Source organism: Sebastes umbrosus, chromosome 7 (genome assembly GCF_015220745.1).
Source record: "Sebastes umbrosus isolate fSebUmb1 chromosome 7, fSebUmb1.pri, whole genome shotgun sequence".
NCBI lineage: Eukaryota > Metazoa > Chordata > Actinopteri > Perciformes > Sebastidae > Sebastes > Sebastes umbrosus.
The window spans coordinates 31,519,448-31,543,398 of record NC_051275.1 but is presented as its reverse complement, the minus strand read 5'-3'; the positions used below and the strand labels follow the sequence as shown (position 1 = coordinate 31,543,398).

Sequence of the window (23,951 nt, the reverse complement as noted above, 5' to 3'; positions counted from 1 at the left end):
AAATGACTATCTATGGCCATTTTGCTTTATAGTAATGACATGCTGTGAAATACTGATGTGTTCTTTGAATGTCTTCAGTATAAAAGTGACTTTTTCATTCTAACTGGGTCACAGTTTGATTTCACAAGATATGAATGTAGCAGTGGAAACTCATGTACAAAAGTCCAATTTTAAAGGTTCTCTATACAATACTCAGAGCATTAATATAGCATACAGCCATTAGCTATGTAAAGATATAGAGGAGTATTGTCTACCTGAGCAGAGAATGAAGTCACTCTCCCTCTGCGTGTTATAATCAAGCTTCTCTGTGCTTGGTTTACAGCACACGTGCCTCTTAGTGAATGTACGTGCATGTGTGGCTTGATTTAGCCTCTTTTAAGGCATATTGACCATCTTTTGCGACTTCGGAGGAAATTTATAAAGCTATTATTCACCTGATATCTTAGTTCCTTTGCAGATAAAGATACCAGTATATTTCTGATTGTATGAAATAAGAGCTCATAAAATATTATGCATTGCTAGAGCTGAAACTACCGTAAGTATAGTATATTGGTTGAGCACCACCAGTTATGTTAAAATGCTGCTTAATGCATCAACACTTGACTTGTTTACAATATCTAATACTTAAGTACATGTTAATACTTGCATGTTGTGCTTAAATAAAATGAAGAATAATTCATTTTTACTTATAATAGATTATGTCTACATTGTGGTGTGCCACTTTTATAAAAAAGTAAGAACACTTCTTCCACCACTCGTTCATTTCACCAGATAAATTCCCTCTGGGGACTCTGGGTGTTGTATCATATGTTCTCAAACTTTCCCCTGCAGGCGCTTTAATCTGATAAGATGTCTCCCCATATGAGGAGGAACACGGTCTGATATGATTTTATATACTGCAGAATTGGGTTACCGTCTATAACAGCTTTGTGAGCGTGATGACATTTCTGAACAGAGTAGTCTATGTTAAAGGGACTGTTTGTAACTTTTTACACGTATAAATCTACCGGGTCGGGATCCCATGCGCGCTCGCGTGTGGCCGGAGTCTATGCTCCTCTGCCTGCTTGCCTTCACTCACACACCGCGCGTGTTCTCGCTGTCTCGCTCCACCTCTACACGTGCATGCGCGCACACTACACACTGCAGGAGAGTCAGTTTAGCTCTGAGAATATCTAGTGAATGTACAGTGGACGTTTGTGCAGAAATGACTGCTGCAGCTCCTCCAGACCAACAGAGGTTTCTCGTGTCTTGTGAAGTGACGGGTCTCCGCAGCGAGAAACGTTATTGTCTTCGACCGGGTGCCGGTGTCTCCCTGCGGGCGCAGTCTGGAGGCGATAATGTTTCTCTTCCTGCACCGACCCGCTTTTCCTGCTTCAGCCCCGGATGCTGAAGCAGGAAAAGTAGGTTTTAGCAGACGTGTGTCGCCTCACTGTGTTGAGCGATGCTTGTTCATGTCTATTTAGAGCGAGCAGGCGCGAGCCCGATGCTGACTTTCGTTGACTTAACGGCCACAGGTGTCGCTGTTAACAAGCATTTCTGATTCTTACAAACCCCACTGTGCCTGTGAGTGAAATCAAAACAAACATTTTAGCCTATAAGGGACAAAAAGAATCCACCCTAAAGACTACTAGTAGACCCAGGAACCCCACTGTGGGAACCCGTGTGACATATTTGAATGTTTTCTAGTTGTATATAATTGGCTGGCAGGGAAAACACCCCCCACCCACCACCCACCACCCCTGACCTGCTGCGAAGTAAAACGTCACCGGATCCACTCCACGTTTTTCCCTGCGCCCTTATTAAGAGCTGTGTGGGAGAATTAGAGGAAATAACAAGGCACAACAAACAAGAGGGGCGTGCAGAATAACAGGAAAACGTTGCTATTTGTTGACTGAATGGGGAGAAATGTGATGGAAAAGGAGAAAGCAGGACGTATTTGTCTTTCTGCTGCTGCTTCTGCTGCTGCTGCGTTCCCGGAGCATCATCTGCAGCTTCACCGGAGGATGCTGCATCTCTCTCGCCTCTCTGCTCTCCTCTGCTCCTAATCTGTGCAGCAGTCTCCTCAGTTGCATCCCGCTGTGAGGAAGATGATGGCTGGAAGATGATGTGCGAGCAGGCTTTTCTGGAAGCAGAAAGGTTGACTGAACGTTGAGAAGGTTTTCTCTGAGCAATCTGCAAGGATTTTTTTTTTTTTTTGCGCGCCGTCCTCTTCAGTCGCAGACTTCTGTTAGACGCAAAGGAAGGAAAAAAAGAGACCGACTTGATAATCTTAAATGATTTAACAGTATCTGTTCCTCAACATCAACATATGCTGGTGTCTTTGCATGATCTTAATCCCCGGTTTGAAGTGGCGGATGAAAGCCGATGGCCAGGCGCACCAAATATCCTCAGAAGGGGGATGCAACCTAAAATCACCAAATGGTGCCAAATGGTAAGAGAGCAGAGCAATCAATGCATGAATGCAATGCAATATCACCAGCAAGTAGTGCAATGACTCAAATATGTAGTGACGTTTCTATTGGTCCTTGCTGTTTAAATAGGTGTGTCGGTTTAACTCGCTTGCTTAATTATCCCTGCAGCTCTCCACAAACCACAAAACCTCAAAGGGAACCCTGAATCTGTGACACGCACGACTCTCCTCCTGCGACTTTTTTAATGGCTTTTGTCTTCAGAAGATGGAGGGTTTTACTGGTGCTGAACGTGCTCGCGTTTGCTGGGTTCATGACTTTCTGGGCCAGGTGCAACACACGCAGTGCACAAGCCGCCGTCGGTGCAGAGGCGCCTGCAGACTGGACGAGGCCCAGGGGCAACGGGACGACGGCTCAGGGGCCCAGCATCAGCATCAGCCACGAGGGGCTGCTGAAGAGGCTCCGCTCGCTGGAGGATGTGGTCTACAGGCAGCTAAACGGTAAAGAGCTGTGATACATTTCAACTAAAATAACATGTTAACCTGATGTTCCTCAGGGAATATGCAAAAAAACCACTATCTGACTTTATCTTGACTTTCTCATGTGATAAAGTATAATGAGTGAGGCTCTGAGGAAGGTCAACTGAAATAACATGTCAACCTTTTCGATAAGATTTAGAGGAAACCAAATTATGGAGTAGCTTTTCACATCTATCAATAAACTGTTCATCTGTCAAATGCTTCAAAAGTCGCTTAAAGGGTCATTTAATTGCTGTCTTGTAATTGCTTCTCCCCATGTTGTCCATGTATCTGTTTTTATGTTTTTTATTTTTTTCCCACTCACAATGTTGTTTGGTTACGATTGCCCAGAAATCATTATAGATATTTAAATTAATGTCCTCCTCACAGACACTAACCATACACTTCCACGCAACACAAATACAAAAATACATGTTTATGGGTTGTGAAATATTTGCAGATCATGGTACACGTTTGTGAATTGTCTTCTGTGGATTACAACTATTATCTACAGATCTGCTGCGGTACCAATCGGACAAAATGCTGTAAACAAACAGGAGGAAAGTTACAAATGTCATGTGGCCCATAAATCCACAGGAAGCAATCTGAAAATAAGCAAACATCATTCCACATGTAGAAATAGATGCACAAATGCGTAAATATCACTTAACATGTACCATGATCTGCAAATATTTCACTTTCCACAAACATGTATTTTTGTATTTGTGTTGTGTAAAGTCACATCCACAAAAATACAGCGCGATTTGCAAATACAAATACAAATGTAGCTGTGACTTTACACAACACAAATACAAAAATATGGATATGTGGATAGTTAAATATTTGGAAATCATGGTACACATTTGTGGAATGTCTTCTGTGGAACTAATAAAGTCCAATAAAAACTTCCATAAACCTGATGTTCCTCAAGGAATCTGCAAAAAAGGAATAGTCAACGCTATCTGACTTTATCTTGACTTTCTCATGTGATAAAGTATAATGAGTGAGGCTCTGAGGAAGGTCAGCTGATACCTGCAGTCTCTCACTGAGCAAACACCTGTCACATTATTTTAGGGCTGCAACAATTAATTAGTTGTCAACTAATCAATTAATCACCAACTATTTCTGATAATCAGTTTAGGTCATTTTTTAAGAAAAGAAAAAGTAAAAATTCTCTGATCCCAGCTTCTTAAATGTGAATATTTTCTGGTTCCTTTCCTCCTCTGTGACAGTAAACTGAATATCTTTGAGTTGTGGACAAAACAAGACATTTGAGGACGTCATCTTGGGCTTTGGGAAACACTGATTGACATTTTTCACCATTTTCTGACATTTTATAGACCAAACAACTAATCCATTAATTGAGAAAATAATCAACAGATCAATCTATAATGAAAATCTAAATCCACTTTACTGAGCTGTGAAGAAAATGTTACCATAGTTGACCTCTAGCTATGGGGAGCAAAGATCAACAATGACATGTTAATTTGCAATAAAACATCTAATTGTGAATGTCAAATTTGTTATCCTAAATTTATTAAAAAATAATATTTTGCCATTTTTTGTAATTTTTTTTGCCCAAGAAACAAAACAAACAGCAGAATATTTCTTTTTTAATTTTTTTCAATTGACTGAAGTTAAGTTTGAAATTCCTATTGCAGATGACTATCTTCAAAACATTTTTGTATCTAGTCATTAAGTATTGCACCTTGCCTTGAGCAGGATATTAGCCAACACAGAGGTTTAAAATTAGTAAATTACTCTGCCACCCACAAATACGCCACGTCACATAAAGAAGAATCTTATGTCATCCCTAATTTGAAACCGTGAATGCCTTGAACCTTCATTAGCAGCTTGCAGACTATAAATGTAAATGTTTTTGACTTTCATGTAATCTATTTTTCATCACTGAGTATAATGACCTCAGTAAGAGTAGGAAGCTCTGGAAAAGGCCTATTTTACGCATCCCTGTTGTGGTAAAATGTGTACCTACCTTTATTATGTGAATCTGTGCCACCACTTGTTATAGTGTGAATTCAGATCAGATGTTCACCTGTTGTGACAGCAGCTGACTACATACTGTATGTTCATGTGAAGTTGGAGCTGTGATGAGGAGGCAGGCTATCAGCTGTAAGCTACAGAGTGCGTTACTGAGAGGAGAGTGACTCAGCCGGACTAAAGGATCCTGACATGTAATCTTCTCTTGTTTGCCTCGCCCAGGTCTGTCCAAATCTCTGGGCCTGATTGAGGGCTTCGGGGGTCGGGGTAAAGGCGGCCTCCCTGCCACGTTGTTGCCAGCTGAGGAGAGCGACGCTAAATACATGAGGGAGAAGTACGGCTACAACGCCTACCTCAGTGACAGAATCTCTCTGGACCGGACCCTACCGGACCACCGGCCCAGCAAGTGAGTACCTTTAAATTCACTTCCAAGGTTGGTTCACAACATCTGTCTCTTAGATTTTTGTTTGTGGTGCTAACAGCGTTGTAAAATTACATTTAAATAATTCATCAGCAACATGTTTTCATTGGAACTACTTCGGTAAAGTAGTTCCAGTGGTAACTGCTCACTGCGTGTTCTGTGTATTAACCAGACAAACCCTGATACCGTTTATTTAAAGACATGTTGCTGCTGAATTATTTAAACGAAGCATAGCGATAGTTCAGGCAGAGCACCGCTGAAGTCCCACTGACTGGCATCAGCTGTTTCATTCATGCTTCACAATAACTGGATCATTCACAGCTGTGTGGTAATCAACGGACTAGTCTCATCCAATCATATTCATGCAAGTGTAAACCGCGGCCATTATAACCTGACACCTCTCACTATTACTCTGCTGGTGTGCTAATGCCAGCTCCCTCCACCAACCCAACCTCCTCCTTATGTGCTGTATTTAGCTATTGTTTAAGTAAGATATGATATTCATGCATGTGTTTATTAAATAAAATAAATTTCGATTTACACTTTTGCTGTCAACCCTTTAGATGAAATCTGAGCATGCACCATCTATATCAGTGGATTCCAGAGGAAAAGGAAAATAGGTTTGGAACCACTGATCTATATAAAAGTCCAAAAGCATGCTGACATTTTGGCATCAGTCACTTTTTGAAGTGCACATGTAGTGTTCGTTTGTTGTTCGTTTGTTGGGCACTTCAACTGTTGTGCAGTATATTGTATCTGCATGCATGGTGCAGGTTTCTTCTCCATAAATGCTCCTTTAAAGAGTGTGTCGCTGGCCCACATTGCCGGTTAAGCGAGTAACATCCCTTCTATTTGAATGTCAGTGGTGATGAGAAAACCCTCGGCCCACTGCTGCCACCAGCTGTGTGTGTGTGTGTGTGTGTTTTGGGGGTGGCGGAGTGGAGGGATCTGAATCCAGCGCTCTCATTTGTCACTCGAGGGGTCTTTTATGTTGCCGGGATCAAAGTGGTGTGTGAAGCGTGTTGGGGTGTGATATCTTCAGGCTTAGCAACAGCATGTAAGCTGGAGAGAGAGGAGTCTACTATGTTTGGCTGAAGGTCCCTTTACACCGCAGAGCCGAAGGTGGTGGTGAAACGAGAGAGACGGAGAGACAAATGGAAAGAAACAAAGATCAAACGTCAAACTATGAGTAGTCTAAAGAAGAAAGGTTTTGGTAGTACATGAATGCCAAAAGAAGAGCCATCCGCTGATGAACGGTCTCTTAGTTAGAGCTCTGAGTCTAAAACGTCTCCTTCACCGGGACAGAAGGACGGTAGGTCTCCTAACACCCTGTCCAATTCGTCATAGAAAGGGCAGCTTACCCTGTCCCCTATCGGACTTGCTGTTAAAGTCCTTTGCTTTCCTGAAAGCATTCTTCATGTGTTTTATTTTTCGACCTCAACTATAACCATTACCCTCCATCTTCACGGAAATCTCTTCATAAATCGCCCGGTTGCGATAAGAATCATCGAGTTTGCTTTGTACGGACTCTTCGGCCCAAATGGAAATGAGGCAGTGTGTTTTTTCTGTAGTCCAGACACGAGAATCCATTTAACGTTCTTTAGTTGTTGTTGTTCTTCACTCTTTTTCTTCGTCTTCTCTTCTGTTGTTGATTAAAAAGACGCCGTTTGCGCACGAATGAGTAGCCTATATACTTCCGTTTACGCTGAGGACATAGGCGGGGCTTAATGTGGCCAGGACGCATTCGCGTACACACTGCTAAAAGAATGTGGCCATATGTGGCCCAGACCATCTCTGAATGTGGTCTGAGTGATCGGATCTCAATGTGTCCTGAATGCGTTCACACCTGTACTTAGAGCTGTCCACTTGTGATCTGATCACTGAGGACGCATGTTAATACCAGCTCTGAACAGGGTCTAACAGTCACATTCAGATCAGTCAATGAGGCTGTTCTTGTAATGTGACAAGTTCACACTCTCACACTTGTGATCATTCACGCTGCTACACACTGCTGTTTCTGGTTACACTGCTTTGCACCGTCCCTAGCCCCTCATGGTCTAACCTATTCTTATCATAATTGTGTAATTTATTGCCTTCTACATTATGCACATACTGTACATCCCTCATGTCAGTGTGATATGTAACTGCTGGGTTTTTCTCTGCAGACTCCTCTGTTGTTGTTTTAATATGTTCCCCTCACACTGTTGCACTGCTGCTTGGTTTCATTTAAGGAGCTTCTTCAAACACGGGTCCTTTTCTGCAACTGCATGTCCTTCTGTTCCAAAAAAAATGTCCCAAATTATACACATATATTCCATCATCATGTTTGTAATATTTATAATTAAAGGCTTTTTCTTGTGAAAAGTTAGATATTTAAAACCACAGGGGTTTCTTGTCAGATAACTTATTTTTTTGGTGGGGTTGTGCCAAAAAGCCTGAAAAAAGTGCATGCATTTTCATAAAAATGCTGGATTTATATAGAATTGCTTGTAATTAAAATTAAATTGTGCATGTTAAATATGATTATTGATAAAAGGAATTAAGACAAGAAAAGGAGACAAGTAAAGGAAGGCATTTCCTCTCCCACTCTTAGAGCCAAAGCCTCTCCCTGCCTCTTTCCTCTTCATTAGAGCCGTTTAAACAAAACAGAAGTAAATAGGCCTCCTATCTGCAGCAGACACAAAGTGAATAGGCCAATTTGGTTGGCTGAACAGGAAGCCTCAGCGAACAAGATGTCAGCAGCTCCATTGAGGCAGTTTGGTCTTTTACAGCGATGATGGAGGATGAGTGGAGCGTGCAAAGGCCAGAATGCAGGCTTCACAGGCAGGCATGGAAAGGTTTTCTTTTACAGATGGTCTGGTGTGTTTGCGTGTCTCTATGCAGATGCAAAAAGGTCACCTACCCGAGAGATCTCCCCCAGATCTCCATCATCTTCATCTTCGTCAACGAGGCTCTGTCAGCGATCCTGCGCTCAGTCCACACAGCTGTCAATCACACGCCGGCTCACTTGCTCAAAGAAATCATCCTGGTGGACGACAACAGCGATGACGGTCGGTAGAAATGGAAGGTTTTTATTACCACATGACACTATGATGAATAATTACATTTTGGAGGTTTTGTAAAGGAGACATGTGTAACTGAAGTTACAAGTATGTTGAATGATATCGCAGCATTTCAGGCAAAGATTTGTTTTACATTGCCAATGTCAAACCGGAGGTATTATGTATTCCCCAGCTGCACTGAAATGTCTTTACATCACAAATGGTTCAATCACAGCATTTGTTTTGTAAAACATGCTCAAAGATTCAACCAGCAATGTACAGTAATGGTGTAAAGAGGGCTATTGTTAATATGTGGTTATTTTTTTTCTCCAAATTTAATGCACACATTTCTATGCACAAATCATTGGCTATTGGCGACTTAAAGATAGGGTCGACGATGTTGGAAAGCTAGCATAATTTGAAAGTAGCATCGTCCCAGGAGCTCCATCTAAACCCCCCCACACACATGCACAAGCACCGCCGCATCGTAACTACTTCACAGACACAGAGCGGAGAGAGGGACCTCAACTCAACAACGCTACCTCATGACAAGTAACCACGGCAGTACACTTTGAGTTCATGCTGGTGCACGTCAAGGGTAGAGTACGAGCAGGGAGACATGGAGGCATCTGATTGGTTCTTTCCAAGCGGACCGCGAGGCAGTGATTGGTAGACGTTTTTACCGGATTACAGCAACTACAGATGACGGCTTTTTAACGGTCCTTTTTCAGAGCTCATAAGTAATGGATCGCTGTCGGGGTGTAAAGACCATTTCAACCAATATAACAAATAGTGTAGACTGGAGAACATCGTCAACCCTGCCTTTAAGCAACTATCAGTATCCCTGAATTGTATGAAGCTTACAGAACACAAACACACACATGTATGTCATCTTAAAGCTGCTAGGTTCAGAATTTAAAAATGTTTTAATACGGTGTGACAACTTGGTGGCGGAGATGAACATAGACTGTGCCAAGTTTTACCTTGATTGTGTCATTTTTCTACAAACAAAAATGTTTGCTCTCAGAATAATATGACAGATGCAACAATCACATAAAATAACAACATTGTGGCTTCAAAGCAATAGTTTGACATTCTGGGAAAAACACTTACTCACCGTCTTGCCAAGAGTTAGACGAGAAGGTCGATTCTGCTCTCATGTCTATCCGGTCAATATGAAAACCGAAGTGTAAAAGCATCAATTTGCCATTTTACGGGGAGACCTGTGCTGGACTATTTCTTGGCTCTGCGCAGTTGCAAGGCCACTTATATTATATATATATATATATATATTTGTACAGTTTTCTTAATCTCACCTGTTGTATACAAAGAGTAGGAATACAAATGAATTACACTCTCCAAACATAACACAAAGCCTGCGTTCATACTGCATGTATGTTACTCATGAACATGCTTATATGTTGCTTCCTGATGTGTTGCTGTATGGGACAAAGGCATCAAACTTGTAATATGGCTCCATTGGCTTGACAAAGTGATGAGTATCTCCTTGACAAAAGCTGTGGTCATTGCTTTTGAGGAGCAGCGTTTGCTAAGGTGACTGATGGTGTCGGATTTTTGCAGGGTAGACAGGCAGATGGAGGCAGAGCACCACAATTGGATGTCACGGCAGAGATGTCCCTGTCTTATTTATTGGGCAGGGCTGCCAAGCCTGGCTTTGTTAGATGAGGGGACAGAGAGAGAGAGGACGGGAGGGGAAGGAGATGAATCCGGGCAGAACGAAAAGGAGAGAGGAAGTACAGGAGCAAAGGGTGTTGGTGTTGGAGAGAAATTAGGGAAGAAGGGAGGAAACTAAAAGAAAGAAAAAGGTCGAGGACGAGGAGTGAATACGGCTGAAGGGTTTGAAAATAGGAGGGAGAAGGAAGAAGTGAGAATTGGAGATGAAGAGGCATCAAAGAATGAAAGGAGAGGCTGAAAGAGCAGATCGGGCTATTAGAGAGAGTGGCAGAAAGAGAGAGGGAAAGGATGAGACACAGAGAGGCTCTAAGATAAATGAGGTCTGACAGGGAGGAAGAGAGAGAGAGTGCAAGGCGATGGATATCAGGAAGAGAGAGAGAGAGGGAGCAATCTGACAGAACGGAAAGCAAAGACAAATAACGAGGAAACGGGAAGAGAGATGAGATAGTCACGGCTTTAAAGGATAAGGCTGCCGTTATTCTATCTCTCTTATTGTCAACAAATCTCATAAAAAGACCAAAACCAACGACGCCTTAGTCTGTCACTCAACACTTCCCTACCCTGCCCGTACACTCAGCCCCAAGCCCACTGATTTCTACTGAAGACATACATCTTTTTTAAAAAAGTGTCACAAATACATGGTTCCATTTGTTTCTTTAAAAAGGCTATATCATTTCCTAAAAGAGCTAGGCTTTTGATCAGGCAAATCTCAAAAATGTTGACTCACCCACATCCGATAAAGTGCAGGCTAGATCCACCTCATCTTAAACATTCAAACCAGTGTTATTTGTGATTGTGCTATTACGCTTTTTAGTTTTCATATAGTTTGTTTGTGTAAAAGCGCTGCAGTAAACATGACCGTGCTGTCAGACGCACAGAGCGCACTGGAGACACGGTGGCTGTCACACACACTCTGTCTGTTTCAAACTGTTTCACATCATTCAGATGCAAAAATACTGTGGGCTTCTTAGGAAATACTTTGGCAAATGTTACTCAAGCAGGAAATAGTAAATAGCAAATAGTGCATTTATTGGGGACCAGTTTCAGTTGCGATTCAGATTTATTTATTACAACTAGGGTCTTTTTTGTGTAGTTTTTGGTATTATTCGTTGGCTCAAAAGAACATACAGAACATACCTTCATTGTAGGGATGTCACGATACCAGAAATCTAGTAGTCGATACCAATACCAGTGAATTTCCACAATTCTCGATACCAATTCGATACCACGGTAAAAAAAAACCCAACAACAATAAATCCCATGTAATTCAACACGCACTGTTTTATTAAAAACATTTGCACATTACAAAAAACAGAAGCATGTAGCCTTTAAGTAATAAATAAAAAGAATTGACCCATTTTGTTCATTTTGGCGTATCAGCGGCATGTTATCAATCAATAGTCAGACGGCGGACGCTACATACTGACCGTGAACGCATCTGGTCTGCCAGCTCATAAAGGAACCATAACGTTAATGAGGTAATCACCGTGAGGTGGATGGAGCCGTCACAGCCGGTGTGCACGGAGCAGCCCAGTTAGACCCCGTCAGCAAAATTTGTAATTTTTAGGTGTTGGCTCAAAAGAACATACAGTTCATTGTATATAAGGAATCTGTAAGTCAGTGCAGTGGGGCTCATTGATTTGTAATTATAGGTGTTGGACAACAATGGGGGTGTTTGGCTCAAAGGAATAAGAACACAGTCAATAAAAACGCGTGTTGGAACAGGCGTTGCCACAGATGCTTATTTGCATATCTTAAACACCTTCAACTTCATCCAAGACTATTCAAAAGCCCACATTGTAATGGGAGAGGTGTAAACGGTGAGCAATCACAAATCATGCTACTGACTGACGGAATAAATAAAAACAATTATCTTATTTTCTCAAATAAAACCTGGTAGTCAAATAATGCCCAGTGGAAAAAACAAGGGTGGATAAACGCCGAATGTTTGTCATATAAGGTGCATGTTGACTAAGAACAGTGTACATTTCCATCACTTAAATTTAATAAATTCAACCGTATAATCATGCAATGGTTTGTTGTTGGATTTCTCATCCAAAGTGTTATTATCACTGTGGGTGTATGTGTGTAAATGTCCCAAATTAAATACTTAAATGCAGTTTCAGGCATGAAATCACTCACTTGAGCAAGTTGGTTATGAGTGATATACAGTACATATGATACAAGTTCAGATTGGCGTAGGGTGAAGTGGGGCCAAAGGGCAGATTTCCAACAATGTAAATGCTTTTTTTGTAATTTTGAAATAGCAACATCGTCCTATAGGTTTTACTGGCTATTCCTAGTCTCTAGTCTGTAAGTGGACAGGCAGAAACATAAAGTGTGACCCCTAACTGAGAGCTGTAGATAAGTGATGTATTCTTTCACCCCCTTTATTTAAGTCAATTTAGGTGAGCTGCTGTACTGTGCTGCAAAACTGGAACTAGCAGGGCTTCAATATGTTGTATGATTTAAGGACAGTCTCTCTAACCATCGCCTGTTGTGTTGTTTTGTTCCGTGCGTAATCCTCGTTTGACGGACTGCAGAGCAGCTGAAAGGACCACTGGAGGATTATGTCAACAAGCGCTACCCCGGCCTAGTGAAGATCGTTAGGAACCAGAAGAGAGAGGGACTTATCCGAGCCAGAATTGAGGGCTGGAAGGCGGCCACCGCCGAGGTGACGGGATTTTTTGACGCCCATGTGGAGTTCACCCCATTCTGGTGAGTAGTCTGGCATTTTAGGATTCCCTTCTCTTCTTCTCGGGTAGAATGAACTCCACTTGGCCACATTTATGAATATTTGAAATCAGTATTCCAGACCGAATAGTGTACAGCCCATTGAATTACAAATCATGATGAGATAACAGCAACAATATAACACTTTATGTATCACTTTCAAAAGAAAGTAACAAAGTGTTTTACAGAATCATTGAAGGAGAGAACAAAGAATAGCAGAAGCAGCATAAGACGAACACACAAAAAGCAATTTCACACCTGAGAAGTTTTCAGATAAGGAGAGAAGGAGAAGGGTAGAGCCTGTAGAATCGGGTTTAAAAGACACCGTAGGACATGTAGCTCATCAAATAACAAACAAAACATAAAGCAAGCAATAAAGGGGACAGAGGACTCAAAAGCCTGTTGATAAAAGTGCATTTCAGGGAATCATTTAAAAGATGAAACTGATTTGTCGTAAACACTTGACTGCTTACAACATTTTTGCCACATCCCGCTGACACCTTTTTGTAGGTCTCCTACTCGTTTTCCAGCTCAGTATGTACGTTAGCTTATGTACACAACCTAGTTCACTCAGCATAAATAGACACATGCCCTCCAGAGCTGCACTGAGCTGAATCAAATAGAATTAGTAATACAGTTGGTACAACTTGAGGGACCTTATAACTGACTGAAGTGGGTGAGGGAGTGGAGATCTGAAGAGAAGCTCTGTGCCGCTGTCTTTTAAAGTGTGTACATGTGCATGTGTTTACACTCTTGTCAGGGCCGAGCCGGTTCTGGCCAGAATAAAAGAGGACCGCACGAGGATTATTCTGCCTTCCATCGACAACATCAAGCACGAATCATTCGAGTCGGAGCCCTACGGGAACTCAGGCCATGGCTACAACTGGGAGCTGTGGTGCATGTACATCAGCCCGCCCAAACAGTGGTGGGACGACGGGGACACATCTGCTCCCATCAGGCAAGCCAACTTCATTTATATAAACATACACTTAGATGAATCCATTCAACAACAAGAGAATGCAACAATGGACACAACCTATATATTTGTTTGCTAAAAAGGACAGATGAGGATTTCACATTTCCAAGGGTGCAGATTTATGTCTGCATTTACACATAAAAACATGCAGGCTTCTCTTCATCAGTTCTTTACGATTTCCATTCAAATATAAGTATAAGAATTGGATTGTTTTACACAGTTAGTGTGTCCTCACATTATCAAAAGCTTAAAGTATTTGTGCTGCAAATGAGACTTTTTATAATCTGATTTTCACCTGGATATTTGTGTTAAATCTGATTTTAAAAACATGGGTACATTTCCAGATTTAGAAAATAGGAAAAAAAACGTAATTTATAAATAGAAAATACACATACATCACATTTAAACATGCACAAGAATGTGCAGATTCACATACTGGGTTGGCTGTGGCTCAAAGGTAGAGCAGGACGTCCACCAATCGGAAGGTCAGAGGTCGAAGTGTCCTTGAGCCAGACACTTAACCCTAAATTTCTCTCGAAAGCTGTGCCATCGGTGTGAATGTGTGAACGAGTATTTAGATTAGATCCTGATGGTCAGGTTTGCACCTTGCATGGCAGCCTCTGCCATCAGTGTGTGTGTGTGTGAATGGGTGAATACTGACCTGTAGTGTAAAGTGCTTTGAGTGGTCGGAAGACTAGAAAAGCGCTATATAAATGCAAGTCCATTTACCAAGTCCACATACTGAACATCCGCATGCATACTGTAGGAGCAATTTTAAGTTTATTGTTGGCATTTTTCATATTATTTTGACTAGATTATTACTTGGTGGCGGTCGTTAGACACACAGGGTTGTGTATATAGGGTCATAGGTGACAGGAAAGGGGGGGGCACAGGATCCGGGAGAGCACACAGTTCTCACCAGACAGCGAACAGACAGCGAACAGACAGCGAACAGACAGCGAACAGACAGCCACAGTGCGTAGTTCAGCCACAGATCGACACGCTACAGAATCGGAAACCCTGACATTTTAATTTCATCTTCGTTCAAACCACTTCAAATAAACAACCAACTAAACTACAAATATCGACTGCTCTGTTGTATTGAGTCTGCGTAAGATCATTCCCTACCTGTGCTTAATGGCAACTACAAAAAGGAACATTGGAAAATGAAAAATTTGCCATGACACATTCTGTATATAAAACATTTACACAGACAAATGCATGTAGACAGATGTTCTAATTTACATTTACAATGCCACACACACACCATAAGTGCAGCCTGCCCTGCAGGTGTAAAGATTCAGTGTCATTTGTTTCAGTATTGTGTTTTCCTCACCGCAGGACTCCCGCCATGATTGGCTGCTCCTTCGTGGTCAACCGCGTCTATTTCGCTGAGATCGGCCTGCTCGACTCAGGCATGGACGTCTATGGAGGGGAGAACATTGAACTGGGCATCAGGGTATGTGTGTCACCCAGTTTCCTCTTGTTCCTGCTCCCACTTTACCGCTGTAGGTTTAAGTGGAGCAGTGGCCACCGATGTGTGGCACCGCTGATAAATGAGGCCCCATTAAGAGTCCTGGAGGGCCAGTTGTTGTTTCTATGTGTGCAGCTCACAGCAGGGCAACAGATAGAAATAGGTCAGATAGCGGGAAGGTTGGGGAGTTTGTTGCTGTACATTTTGAGAGATTGCGTGTTGTTGTTCTGCAGGGTTATTTTGTTGCGGTTTTATTTGCTAAAAGTCAAAGGAAAGAGTATCGAACATTTTCCAAATCTATCTCAGTGTCTATATGTAACGAGTAGTGTTTTAATATTTTTACCTTTGGATTAGTGAAGTGTAAGACTTTCAACCTGATCCAGCGATTATTTGATATTAATATTAAATGCTCTGTAATATGAAAGGGGTCACCTGTAGTGCCCTAATCATAGAACTAATACCCAACTCTGCACCCAAACAGCACGTATCGCTCTGGTTAGGTTTTACGACACACGTGGTTCTACCATAGGCTTGCTAGCTCTAAGTTCATTTCTCTGTTCTTCGACACTACTACCTGCAGGTGTGGCTATGTGGAGGCAGTATGGAGGTGCTGCCTTGTTCCAGGGTGGCTCACATCTCACGGACAAAGAAACCCTACCACAATAACATAGCTGTCCACGCACGGCGTAACTCTCTACGCGTGGCTGAGGTCTGGATGGATGAGTACAAGTCCAGCGTCTACATGGCCTGGAACATCCCTATGGAGGTGAGAGAGGTTTGTTGCTGTGGCAACAACGTCTGCTGAGAGGACCTTGCTAGTCCTATTTTATGAAGTAAACTTTACTTTGGTGGCTGGTCATGCTAACTACCGTACTCTTGCTTTGTTTACTGCACATTGGTGCTGTTGACGGAAATATATAGATCAACCCTTCCTGTGCAGCAGATCATTTTTTACATCAGCTCTTTTAAATAACAAATGTACACATTTTTAATAAACAGGGTATAACAATTTGTGTGGAAAAATATAGCAAAGACTTCCCATAATGACTCCTTGTGCTTTTGCAGAACCACGGTATTGATTACGGAGACATCTCTCAGAGGATTGCGCTGAGGAAGAGACTGCAGCGTAAGAGCTTTGAGTGGTACCTCGACAATGTTTACCCAGAGATGAGGAGGTACAACAACACGCTGTTCTACGGCGAGGTGAGTCAGCAGACATGCAGGAGAAAGAGAAGCTTGTACATCTAATATTTGGTGCATTTGCACAAATTGATGAAACCACTGAAAACAAATGAGTGAGAGATGGGTGAGACAAATAAATCCTGAGGGGTCTATAAAAAAAAAAAAAAATTCAATCCTAAAACAAAAAGATAGCTAGATGGCACTCAAAAATCATATCCCTCCACACTGTCTGGTGTAGGGATATGTGTAGGGAGCTGTGTAAAATTGTAAAACATTATAAAATGTTTAGAGTTTTTTAATCTGCATTTGGATCCATATCTTTTTATCCTACACATAGTGATACATATACATTCACCGGCCACTTTATTAGGTACACCTTGCTAGTACCGGGTGGTCTTCTGCTGCTGTAGCCCATCTGCTTCAAGGTTGGGCGTGTTGTGCGTTCAGAGATGGTATTCTGCATACCTTGGTTGTAACGAGTGGTTATTTGAGTTACTGTTGCCTTTCTATCATCTCCAACCACTCTGCCCATTCTCCTCTGACCTCTGACATCAACAAGGCATTTCCGTCCACACAACTGCCGCTCACTGGATATGTTCTCTTGTTCGGACCATTCTCTGTAAACCCTAGAGATGGTTGTGCATGAAAATCCCAGTAGATCAGCAGTTTTTGAAATACTCAGACCAGCCCGTCTAGCACCAACAACCATGCCACATTCAAAGTCACTTAAATCCCCTTTCTTCCCCATTCTGATGCTCGGTTTGAACTTCAGCAAGTCGTCTTCACCACGTCTAGATGCCTAAATGCATTGAGTTGCTGCCATGTGATTGGCTGATTAGCTATTTGTGTTAACAAGCAATTGAACAGGTGTGCCTAATAAAGAGGCCGGTGAGTGTACAGTAATGCTGACTAGCTGATGGCGGTCATGATTTGAGAACTAAATACTGTTTGGTTATATTAGGACTTTGTACAAAGAATTGTACCAAGTGGAATTGAGTGTGATTTTCAAAGATGCTTTTTGATTTCAGATGCGTAACTCTAAAGCCAGCCACCTGTGTATGGATCAGGGTAAGAAGGAAAACCATTCGGCCACCATTTACCCCTGCCATGGATGGGGTCCTCAGGTACAACACGGCGCTCAACAAGTGGCCACAGAGTTCATCTCTCACCACTTTCTCTACCTCTCTCTTGAAAACACACACAACTCATTAGTGTCTTTCACCAGTGACATGATTTACAGCTGTTTCTCACACGGGCTCAGCTGAAATCCTCTTAGGAGAGAGTTCTGCTGTCAGGATAAAAATGTTCCTGTGTTGCACTTTTTGTGCTAAAGCAACGAGTCAGTGAGTGTCCATTCCTCAGCCCATCGGCCTGCAGGGCATTTTCTTTTTAGCTCGCAGAGGCAAACAGGTGCTTCAGGGAGCACAGTTCTTGGCTCTAGTAGTAAAATGCTAAAAGCGAGCTGAGCTAAGCTTCAATTCTGGTAGTGAGTGCAGCACGATATCACTCTTTCTACAAAAGACGTGCTTGTGTTGCATTTCTAAGTTATCCATCAGACAAAACCACAAGTGATCCCTACATTTAAATTTATTTGGTAGAAAACTTAACAGTAGACACAGTGGGCCTCAAGCAAGAACCACTCGTAAGAACAGATTCATCTTAAAGGGACTATTTGTAACTTTGTACGCGAATAAATGTAGCGGGTCGTCACACATGCGCGCTCACATATGCGCGTTCGCGTGTGGCCGCTGCCTCTCCAACTCTGCCTGCCTGCCTTCGCTCAGAGAGCGCGCGCGTTCTCAGCTCGCTCCACCTCTAGACGTGAACGCACGCTCACTCCTCACTGCAGAAGAGTTAGTTTAGCTCTGAGAATATCTAGTGAATGCACAGTGGACGTTTGTGCAGAAAAAAAATGCTGCAGCTCCTCCAGACCAACAGAGGTTTCCCGTGTCTTGTGAAGTGACGGAGCTCCTTAGCTATTAACGTTACCCTCTCGTTACCGACCGGGTGCCGGTGTCTCCTCTGCTCTCTTCGGCTGCGGGAGGAGAGAGCAGGGAGACACGCTGCAGAGCGCCGCTGCTTCAGCCTGCACTTAGGCAGGAAAAGACAACACTAGGATCAGATCTAAATCATGTTCATGGAGAGACTTTCGTCTGGTCAGCTAACATTACTGCCAAGCAGCTGAAATATAGAGTGATATTGTGGTTTTAGCTGACGTGTGTCGCCTCACTGTTTTGAGTGATGCTCGTTCAGGTATATTGAGAGCAAGCAAGCGCGAGCCCGACGCTGACTTTCGTTGATTTCACAGCCACAGGTGTCGCTGTTAAGAAGCATTTCTGAAAGTTACAAATAGTCCCTTTAAGTGCCTTGTACGAGTGATTTAGGAGAACTTGCCGCAGTCACCAATCTTCTCGTATTTTTAGTTTTTTCTTAGGCACGAACACAATTTACAACCTGTCGTAGGAGTCATGTGTAATTAGTCTGCTGTTATCCAAACTTTCACTAATAGATTGTATATGTCATTACTTTGAAGCAATTTTGAAAATACTATATAAATTACCCTTCATAGTTATGTTGACATTATCCTGTTTGACGGTCTTAAATTGGCCATTGATGCTATTGTATAACACTACAATAGCAATATGAACATCTCAAACTGCAAGACGACTTCAATTATGCACTAATTGAAGGTTACTTTGTCTCTGTATATAATAAGGCCAACAGGGAGTGTAACCAGGTGTGTCAAAGCTGACTTACTTGTTTTGGATGTGCTTCAGGCTCCTAAAAGAGAGCGTGTCTTTAGACAGCGTGATGATATACTGGAGATAGATGGAGAGATTGGAGACCGATGAATGGAGCAGGACGCGTAGCCTTATCATTGGGTGTTAATTATGGCTAATTTACAATTCTCACAAACGCGTGATCATTTACACACAACATGTTTACGCAGGTCATTGACACAGTTATCTGAAGTTAGGAGTGCTGAATCTGACGTGGCACACTCAAGAATACGAACATGTTCTTGCATGAGGCTCAGTGTGCCGTGTTTGTGATGCCCCTCAGACTGTTGTATGAGTGCTATCTCTGTGTTTTCCCTCAGTTGGGACGTTTCACCAAAGAGGGTCAGCTGTTCCTGGGCGCTCTGGGCAGCACCGGGGAGGAGACTCATTGTGTGGTGGACGATCAGATCAACAAGTCTCCTCAGCTCCTCAACTGTGACAAGGTGACCAACGTGAAGCAGAAGTCATGGCATTTCTCTCAGGTAAGAAGTAGAAAGAAAAAACATTTTCCTCAGTGAAATCATTTGTTTTGTGCAGAATAATCTAAACCTGTAGTGAACGATAGAGAAAAGAACAGAGATGTAGTTGACAGGGTGAAATTAGACCTTGTGGTCAAGTTCAAATAATGTACTACCACAACAATGACAGTGAAGCAGTTCTCAGGCTCCTTCCAATTCTGATCATACAAATACGTACACTGCCATTCAAAAGTGTAGAATCACCTGTTATATTCAATTCATAGTGGCTTTATTGGCATGAAAGTTTGAAAACACAATGTTCACAAAGCATCAAAACACAAATACACAATAACATTCAAAGTTATATTGATGTTTTTTTCTTCTTTCCTTCAATAATTTCTATTTTTACAGAGATTAAAAACAGTATAAGAGATATCTTTGTGCCCTTTCAGTCTGGTTGAACCATTGTACAGCATTTTGTTCTCCATGTACAAAAAACCCCCACCTGTTTGTAAAGACGACTTTCTAAAACCTAAAACCATGAAAGACCATTCAAAAACATAGAGTAGTACTCAGCCATCTGACTTTACCCATTCAAACTTTTGAACAATAATGTATACAGTACAGTAAATACTTTGTACATGTATAAACATGTAGTAATAAATACAATTTCTATAATATAGTATGCCATGGAAAATGTCATAAAAAAATCAATGTATTTTAAAAGTTATAATACAATATGTAAAAAAAATCTTTAAAAAAAAGCCATAGTATAGTTAAAATTTTTATGAAATCTGTATAACATACTATGACAATTTTACGGCATACTGTACAATGACATTTTTGTGACATACTACAGTTTTAACTTTTTTATCATATGACATATGACATGTGACAAACATTTTGACACAGTATAATAAGACTTTATATGACATACATGACTTATATGACTTATTTTGATATACTATGACTTTTTAATTAATTTTTTCGGCTTACTATTCTATGATTTTTTAAACTTTTTTTAACGTGCTATACTATGACTTTTTTCAACATACTATACGTTTTTTCGACATGCTATACTATGATCTTTCTTCGACATTTTATACTATGACTTTTTATGACTTTTTTCAACATGATATACTACGACTTTTTATGACTTTCATGACTTATTACCACATGCTATAATATTACTTTTACAACATACTATGATTTTTTTTATGACATTTTTTGACATTCTATGCTATGACTTTTTTCATGACTTTTTTCGAAATGCTACATATACTTTGACTTTTTGTCAACATACTATACTATGACTTTTTTTAAGACTTTGTTTCGACATGCTATATGTACTGTGACTTTTTTCGACTTTTTATGACTTTTTCGACATACTAAACTGACTTTTTTATAACTTTTTTTGACATGCTGTACTTTTACTTTTTTTCAACATACTATACAATGACCTTTTTTCGACATACTATACACTGACCTTTTTTCGACATGCTATACTATGACTTTTTTGACTATTTTTCTACATACTACACTATGACTTTTTTATGACTTTTTCGACATACTATACAATTACTTTTTTTATGACTTTTGCCGACATGTCATATTATGACTTTTTTTCAACATCCTATACTATGATTTTTTTTACGACTTTTTCGACATACTATATTGTGACTATTTTATGACTCTTTTAATTACTTTTTTTCAACATACTATATTGTGACTTTATGACTTTTCGACATGCTATACAATGACTTTTTCAACATACTTTACGTTGACTTTTTTTCGACATACTATATTATGATTTTTTTATGACTTTTGCCGACATGTTATACTATGACTTTTTTTCAACATGCTATACTATGATTTTTTTTACAACTTTTTCGACATGCTATATTGTGACTTTTTTAAGACTTTTCGACATACTATACTATGACTTTTTTTAAGATTTTTTTTCGACATGCTATACTATGACTTTTTAATGACTTTATTTATTTTTTTTTTATGACATGCTATACTATGACTTTTTTTATGACTCTTTTAATGACTTTTCTTTCAACATACTATATTGTGACTTTCTTTATGACTTTTTTCGACATGCTACACTATGACTTTTTTTTACTTTTTCAACATACTGTAACGTTGACTTTTTTTCGACACATACTATACTATGACTTTTTTATGACTTATTTCGACAGGCTATACTATGGATTTTAATGACCTTTTCAACATATTATAGTTTGACTTTTTTTGACATACTATACTATGAATTTGTTATGACCTTTTTTTCGTCCATTTTTCACAATTAAAAAAATATAATGAATACATTACCTGAGGGGATTAAATGATAAACTTCTGTGCACATCAGACCTGGGTCTTGTCACATGCTGTCACAGTTACGTGTTACACAGGTCATCTGTAAAACCTGATAAAACCAGAACGTTTTCCCTCCTCCTGTCCTGCAGAATGAATCAATCATAAACTTTGCTACGGGACGCTGTCTGGAGGTGTTGCCGGCTAACGTCGACTTCGGCCACCTGCTTGTCCTACAGCCGTGCTCCGGGCAGAAGTGGACCATCAAGAACACCATGAAGCCGTAGTCGACTGGCCAATTTCACTGGGACCAATGACACCAGACGCCATTTTCAAGAGCGGTCACCTGGCCTCAGCTCAGCCGAGGGACAAGTGATGAGGCAGAGGCTCCTCATCTTCTGAAGAAAAGACAGAGATAGTTTAAAACAGAAATGAGCATTGAACATCTCAGTGATACTCGGTTTGTTAAAAATGGTGGATTTTTACAAACTGGACATTCAAAATGACGTTTAGCATGAGGACTGTTTCTTTCTCCAGCCGAACTGACAAACTTTTGATGTGACGTTGCCATAATTCCTGTGCCACTTCTCTACAATGTTTTTAGGTTTGAGGACGGAGATTTGATCATCTTTTGTCTTGTGTGGGGTAAAAAATTAAGGTTTCTATCTTCATCCGCACAATGTGTCGGCATTATTTCGTTCTGTTTCATGTTATGTCTTTGAAGATGTTTAAAAAAAATAAAACACCTGGAATTAAATTTTCAGTTATATGCAATGATCAGAATTCATTGGTAGTTTGTAATAGGCTTCATTAGTGGTTCTCTACTTTTTAGCTTCTCAAAATGAAGGAGTGCCTACTTATGACAGGCATGAATTTGAGTTAAACATTAATGCCCAAAGTTGATTTTTTTTTATTTTATTGATTTGATTTTATTAGTATATAAGCCTAAACCCTGTAAATATCTATAATTTGAAGGAAAAGGCATTAACAAGAACATTTACTGTATCAGAGCCTGTTTGTTTTTTAGTTATTGTAGATCATCTCAAAAATCTAATTGTTGAGGGCTACTGGGCTAAATCATGGTTTTATATGTTGTGGATGCATTTGTCTTTTTATTGTCATTTTTACTCAAAACATTTGATAGCACCAAATTTCATTACATCTTGTAGCATGATTGTAAGTACTGTATGCACATGGGGACAAAGTTTAGTTGAGCTGAGCCGATTTATTCTGTTAACTGCTGCGTGCCATAACTACTGCAGATGGCCAAAACTAACAGGCTGCAGCCTGAAGCACTTTTTTGGACAGAACTGCAGACTATGAGAGGAAGATGGAATCAGGAATGGAAAAGTGCACAAGTGTATTGATTGTGGAAATGCTGGTGGCCTTTGAGGCGGGAATTATTATTGTATCAAGATGTAAATGATGTCATGAATTCAATTAATTCTATTTTATCAGCTGGATTTTTGCTCTCAAGATTGTCTTCCAATAAACAACTGGTTTCCTGGTTTTTGCATGGTCACTGTTTCTGAAGAGAGGATTGCTGATTGTTGATGAATTGAGTACAGTATTGATTTTGTTAGGTCAAACTTGTTTTGTAAATGTTTCATTTCTATTCACTTAAACTTTTAGTTGCACTCAATCAATAGATCAAATTGTTCTTCACTGTGAACTATTATTTTAAAATTACCTTTTTTATGAGATTTTTATATGAGGGTTTTTTATATGTTATGGCATACTGTACTGGAGTGTGTCATAAAAATGTAAAAAAAAAAAAAAAAAAAATGAGTGATAGTATAGTATATCATGTACAAATGTAATTAGACATAGTAAAGTGTGTCGAAAAAAGTAAAAAAAAAAAATTTGAGTATATGTTAAAAAAGTCAAAATATAGTATGTCGAAAAAAGTCATAAAAAAGTCATAGTATATTATGTCGATAAAAGTCAT

The 23,951-nt window shown here is 40.4% G+C and overlaps 1 protein-coding gene across 4 annotated transcripts; it reads left to right on the top strand.

Moving 5' to 3' along the window:
* The first annotated feature begins 1,575 nt into the window (after positions 1-1,575).
* Positions 1,576-23,513, top strand: galnt17 (polypeptide N-acetylgalactosaminyltransferase 17). 4 transcript variants are annotated; one of them, XM_037775418.1, is made up of 12 exons: positions 1,576-2,431; positions 2,580-2,908; positions 5,147-5,330; positions 8,229-8,395; positions 12,625-12,799; positions 13,575-13,772; positions 15,132-15,249; positions 15,845-16,030; positions 16,330-16,467; positions 17,475-17,570; positions 19,547-19,708; positions 22,156-23,513. In XM_037775418.1, the coding sequence occupies exons 2-12, from the start codon at positions 2,656-2,658 to the stop codon at positions 22,288-22,290; spliced, it is 1,812 nt and encodes a 603-aa protein (XP_037631346.1). In that variant the 5' UTR covers positions 1,576-2,431; positions 2,580-2,655; the 3' UTR covers positions 22,291-23,513. The 4 variants fall into 4 exon arrangements, with proteins under 4 accessions (XP_037631346.1, XP_037631347.1, XP_037631348.1 ...); XM_037775419.1 differs by lacking the exons at positions 1,576-2,431; positions 2,580-2,908 and adding an exon at positions 4,923-5,056; XM_037775420.1 differs by lacking the exons at positions 1,576-2,431; positions 2,580-2,908 and adding an exon at positions 5,909-5,965 and having other exon boundaries at positions 5,197-5,330.
* Positions 23,514-23,951: the final 438 nt, after the last annotated feature.

Bases quoted from the DNA above. Each gene is read 5' to 3' on its own strand.
- galnt17 (XM_037775418.1), top strand. From the start codon at position 2,656: ATGGCTTTTGTCTTCAGAAGATGGAGGGTTTTACTGGTGCTGAACGTG. The intron at 16,468-17,474 runs GTGAGTCAGCAG...TTTTGATTTCAG, and splicing joins ACACGCTGTTCTACGGCGAG to ATGCGTAACTCTAAAGCCAG. The intron at 17,571-19,546 runs GTACAACACGGC...GTTTTCCCTCAG, and splicing joins GCCATGGATGGGGTCCTCAG to TTGGGACGTTTCACCAAAGA.